At 41.6% G+C, this 5,669-nt stretch overlaps 1 protein-coding gene across 1 annotated transcript in view; it reads left to right on the forward strand.

Moving 5' to 3' along the window:
- LOC101863672 (anoctamin-7) overlaps positions 1–5,669 on the forward strand; it is a 38,913-nt gene that overhangs the window by 11,277 nt on the left and 21,967 nt on the right. Inside the window, exons 4-6 of the mRNA XM_035969882.1 lie at positions 65–233; positions 1,905–2,070; positions 4,757–4,847. Of these exons, the coding sequence (XP_035825775.1) occupies positions 65–233; positions 1,905–2,070; positions 4,757–4,847 (426 nt within the window). The remainder of the gene's footprint in view (positions 1–64; positions 234–1,904; positions 2,071–4,756; positions 4,848–5,669) is intronic.

A 5,669-nucleotide genomic window follows, 5' to 3' on the forward strand; every position in this document is an offset into this window, starting at 1 on the left:
TGGGGGGGGGGGGGGATGTTTCTAACACATGATCAGCAAAAGATTCAAACTTTCAACCCTCCAGGTTCTTGGGTAGCGACGACCAAGAGAATTTCTTCGAGGACACACAACGTCATCGCATCCTCGGTGAGATCCTCTCCACGACTGTCTACGGGAAGAAAAAGCGCGCGGAAATCGGCATTGAACGTCTGATCGATGAGCACGGTTTTGTGGCTGCTTTCCCTCTACACAGTGTGAGTACATGAGAACTAAATAAGCAAACTTGTAAATATTTCTTTTACGTCTACTTCAACACAATTTAGAATACCCATGATGCGGGCTATCTTGACGTCACCTATCAGAAGTTGTTCATACGATGAGAACAAACAAAACAAAACATATAAATATTCCTTTTACGCCTCCTTAAGCACAATATAGATCATTTATGGTGCAGGCTGCTAAAAACCAAAGAAAGGGGGAAAAGAAACGGACAGACTCTAACGGGGAAAAAGGAATGAAAACGTCAAACGGACACGAGATAGAACAACGAAAATTGGAACATGGAATGTATGCGAATTAGGAGACAAGGAACCACAAATCATTGATTTCATGGAAGCTACCCTCGACATCTTAAGGATACCAGAGGACGGGAAAAGTAAAAAGTAAGTATGGTGCGGGCTGATCTGACGTCGCCTATCAGAAGTTGATCTCAGCTGAGAGGACTACAGCACCTCATCCTAGCAGACAAAGAGAGATACTTGACAACCCCCCCCCCCCCCCCCGATAAAAGTATGAGAGTTTCTTCTCTCCCCCCCCCCCTTTTTTCCTGTCCGCCAAAAAAAAAAAGAAAAGTTTAAGATGTAAGTTCAGTCTCGGACATTAAAATTTTAGTTCGAAACTATAATTTGCATTGAGTTAGATCAATGCAATAGTTCCTAACCTGGGTTCGATCAAGTTTCACAAGTCCGATGAGTCAGCCTCGGGGCTCGTGAGTGGGTGTGTGTGTGTGTATGTGTTCGGGGGGGGGGCATATAGGTGTTTGTGTGTGTATTTATGTGTGTGAATGTCTGTGTGTTTGTATGTGTGTGTGCATGTGTGTATGTATACACAGTGTGTCTGTGTGTATGTATGTGTTTGTGTGTTTGTGCGCGTGTATGTCAGTGTGTATGTATATGTGTGTTTGTGCGGGTACACGTGTGTGTGTGTGTGTGTTTGAGTGTATGTGCGTGTGTATGTGTATGTGTATGTGTGTTTGTGCGTGTGTGTGTCCGTTCCATTCCCCCCTCTTGTAGGAAATTCTATAAATGCACGCATGAAACTTGGAGAGTTCATTCTCATTGAGTTCGATACAATGGGCATAGTTGATACCCTTCGATTGAAAAGTTCGAGATAGAAATCTCCTTTGTTTTGTTTAGTTTTGTGTTCGCAGGTAGATGATTTATTGATTACCTGGTCTGTTCATTGATTGCTTTAGGGTCTATTTTTATTTTGTTTGATTTGTGTTGACTGATTGACTGATAAACTATATTTTATTCTTTTCATTCATTGATTCATTCATTCATTCGCTTATATACTGGTTGGTAGGTTGGTTGATTGGTTGGCTGGTTAGATAGTTGGTTGGTTAGTAAATTCGTTAGATGATTTATTTATGTCTTTATTGATTGATTGATCAACCAATTAATTGGTTGATTGATTGATTGATTGATTGATTGATTGATTGGCTGATTGATTGATTGATTGATTGATTGATTGATTGATTGATTGATTGATTGATTGATTGATTGATTGAGTGAGTGATTGATTGATTGATTGATTGATTGATTAATTGGTTGATTGATTGATTGATCGATTGATCGATTTGCTGTTTGTTTGAATAACTGATTGATTGACTGATTGAATGATGATTAAACGATTGGTCATGTCAGGGTAACTACGAGATCCCCGACGCAAGCATCGAGCCGGAGCTGTTGAACAAGCGACAGGTGCTGCACAAGTACTGGGCCCGCTGGGGCTGTTGGTACAAGTACCAGCCTCTTGACCACATCAGGGAGTACTTCGGGGAGAAGATCGGCATCTACTTCGCCTGGTTAGGTGAGTCAGCTTCCTTTGCTGCTGCTGTTGTAGTCAACACGTAACCGCTTGTGGTTTACTCCCCCCCCCCCCCAACAAAAAGAAATCCTTCTCCAGGCCCACCCTAACCCCATAAACAACTGTCTGTTATTGTTATTGTTATATCGTTGTTGTTGTTGTGTTGGTTGTTGTTGTTGATGTTGTTGTTGTTGTTGTTGTAGGTGTTGTGGTCGTAGTTGTGGTTGTACAAGTACCAGCCTTCGGACCACATCTGGGAGAAGATCGGCATCTACTTCGCCTGGTTAGGTGAGTCAGCAGCTCCCTGCTGTGGTGGTAGAGATTTAGCTCTTAGTATACGGCACCTGGTTAGGTGAGCTTCCTGCTGTTGAGGTAGAGATTTAAACCTTTGCAGCTTTGTGGAGTATGTACACCCCCCCCCCCCAACTGGTCTTGTTGAGGCCCACCCTAACCCCACAAGCAACTGTTTGTTATTGTTATTGTTATGTTGTTGTTTGTTGCTGTAGGTGTTGTAGTTGTTGGTGTTGCTGTTGTTGTTATGCTGGTGGTGATGATGGCTAGAGGGGTTGGTACAAGTACCAGCCTCTGGACCACATCTGGGAGTACTTTAGGGAGAAGATCGGCATCTACTTCACCTGGTTAGGTTAGCTTTCTGCTACTACTGCTGTTTCTACTGTTGTCGCTGTTGTTGCTGTTGTTGTTGCTGTTGTTGTTGTGGTGGTGGTGGTGGTGGTGGTGGTGGTTGTGGGGGTTGGTACATGTACATACCAGCCTCTCGACCAAATCAGAGAAAACTTCGGGAAAAAGATCGGTTTCTACTTCGCCTGGTTAGGTGAGCGAACTTTCTCTGCTGTTGTAGGGGGGCTTTCGTGGTCAGGGGGTTACCATGTTCGCCTCTCATTCATGAGCACCCCAATCTTTCCCCAGGCCCACCTTAACCCCAACAAGTAACTGTCAGTTATTGTTGATAGTGGTGGTGTTATTTTTGGCTATTAATGTTTCTGTCATTGTTGATTTTGTTGTCGTTGTTGTTTTTGTTGTTGTTTTTGTTGTTGTTGTTGTCATTGTTGCTTTTGTTACTCTTGTTGTTGTTGCTGCCGTTGTTATTTTTCTTGATATTATTGTTGTTGTTGTTGTTGTTGTTGTTGTTGTTGTTGTTGTTGTTGTTGTTGTTGTTGTTGTTGTTGTTGTTGTTGTTAGCCGGACTGAGTTTGTTTCTCTGTTCGTTTCTCCCCATGTATCACTAATCATAAACGTGCTGTCATTTTGTGGCGTTCGTAGGCCTGATTATTGTAATATTAGCTGACAACACGTCCTATCTAAACTTCACAAAAATAGTCTAGACTAATATACAAAAAAACACCATCGTATTGTTTGTTCGTAACAATGGTCGTTATATCATTTGTGTGGTAGCGTGATGGAATCAGGCGCTCGTCAGTTTTGGGGCATATGGAGTTATAATTACCATCTTAAACCTTGTTCATTATTGTCTTTTTAAAAATGTGTTTAAATACCCATGTATATGAAAGATAAATTGAGATACTTACGATTGTGGGAGGTTGGAGTCACCTCGTTTCAGTGGTAAAGTTAGTGAGAAAATGGACGCCAAAGCTTAGTGACTCTCAAAGCTAAAGTGTCCTTGGTTACTGCAGATGCATATTGGTTATGCTTTCGACAACGTTTTTCCAGTAAAATACGCCCAGAAATGTGTTTAATGAGGACATAACACGTGTTGAGACCAAAAAGAAAGAGAAATTGACTTTAAAAACTGCCCTTCAAGTGGAAAAAAATTACTGTTTCTTTGAGTTCATTATTGTGACGAGTGTCTCATTTCACCACGATGCCACGCATTGTTATAATGTTGCATGTATCTTTTATGAGATTTGCATATCAATCAATATTTGTAGCTTTGTGCCTACACTTCCCAAACAAAGGCCCAGCAGTACTCTTCTCATTACACGTCAGCTGAAAGCTAGAAATATGGCTGTCAATGTTCGCTAAAATGCAACAAAATTAAATTTAAAAAACTCAACAAAATGTTTAGTTTTTTTTAGTAGAGGGTTTTATGGCGCTCACAACTGCATAAGGTCATATGAGCGCCACAACAAAATGTAGGCGTTGAAATGAAGTTCCATTATGTCAATAAATAAAGTCCTTCCGTCCTCCAGGTTTTACCACAATTGTAATTTCCATGCGTAAATACCCAACCATTTCAAGTTAACACCAGCGCGCACTGTCAGTTCAGTTGGTATCATACTGGGCAACTGTAGACGAGATGGCCCTGGTTTAAATTTTCAAAGAGGTGTTCTGAACGTGAGTTGTTTTGGAAGAGTTTTCATTCAAGGTTCTCTGTCCATTTGGCTCGGTCCTATCGGAGATGAATGATAACTGGGAGGTCAGGCAACTTAATAAATCTTACAGTTTTTAAAAAGGTGTTAGAAATGTACGATGACAATGGCCCGTTAATAACACCTTGGCACAATTATTTCTCTTGACAATGAATTTGGACATAGTCACCTCAAGTTCTTTTTTTAAGGGAGCTAGTTTGGTTTGGCTTGGTTTGGTTTGAGGCTTTTTCGCGTGTTTTATGGGGTGTTTTTTTATTTATTTCTTTTCTTTTTGTAGTTTTATTTTTCGACACTCCATAGAAGATAAGTATGAGCTTTTCCATCTATCCTTCTATTTGCAGGTTTCTACACCGCCTGGCTCCTGCCTGCCTCGGTCGTCGGCGTCCTCGTCTTCCTCTACGGCTTCATCACGTTCCACAGTAACATACCGGCGTAAGTCCATGAGTGGGAACGTAGATCTATTACAGTATAGCAACGACATGAGAAGGGGTGGTGATTTTTAATTGTTTCGGTTGCTTTTTTGAGGGGGGGGAGGTCGGGTTAAAACGGGGGGAGGTGGGGGTTGTGCATGAATGTAACAAAAGTCCTGTTAGACAAAATAGAAGTACAGACAACATTGTCCAAGATGGCCATCTATAATCGAAGAGAAAAGTAGTTGTTTTAGACAGTTGGGTGTCTTGGGCGATGTCGTTATAATATTTTTTTGAAACGCAAATGGGTAGGGGGAGGGGGTAGTCATTTGTACTGGTGATTGTCTTTGACAAGTGGCCGTTAGAGCTGATTTGACTTTATGCCATTTCGGAGAGGATTCCATTTTGATGGGAATAAAAGTTGGGAAAAAACACAAAGTACAAGTGGAGTAAAAAAAAAATGCATTGTTTCCCATGCTCCTTGCTTTCCCATTATTCAAACCGCTTGCCCTCGAGTGCAACATCCGGAGTCACAGTGAGAGTCATAATGAGATCACAGTGAGGTCACTTTTGGGCTCACCGTAAAGGTCACAGTGGAACTGTACCTACATCTAACAGAAAAATGTCACTGTTGGCTTTACTTTATGCTTTACTTTTACCTAGAGTCCAGTCGGAGAGATATGTATGGATTGCACACTTTGGAAAAAGTAAACGTGAGACCCTCATTCTGAATATACTTGAATTAGTGCGTAGATCTGGGGAGTCGACTTTCTTTGGAGCCAAATTTGGCTTGCCAAGGCGTCAGGCGCAAAAAAGACGTTTGAGAATGGGTGCTTGGGGGGGG

This window comes from Aplysia californica, unplaced genomic scaffold, assembly GCF_000002075.1.
Source record: "Aplysia californica isolate F4 #8 unplaced genomic scaffold, AplCal3.0 scaffold00191, whole genome shotgun sequence".
NCBI classification, from domain to species: domain Eukaryota; kingdom Metazoa; phylum Mollusca; class Gastropoda; order Aplysiida; family Aplysiidae; genus Aplysia; species Aplysia californica.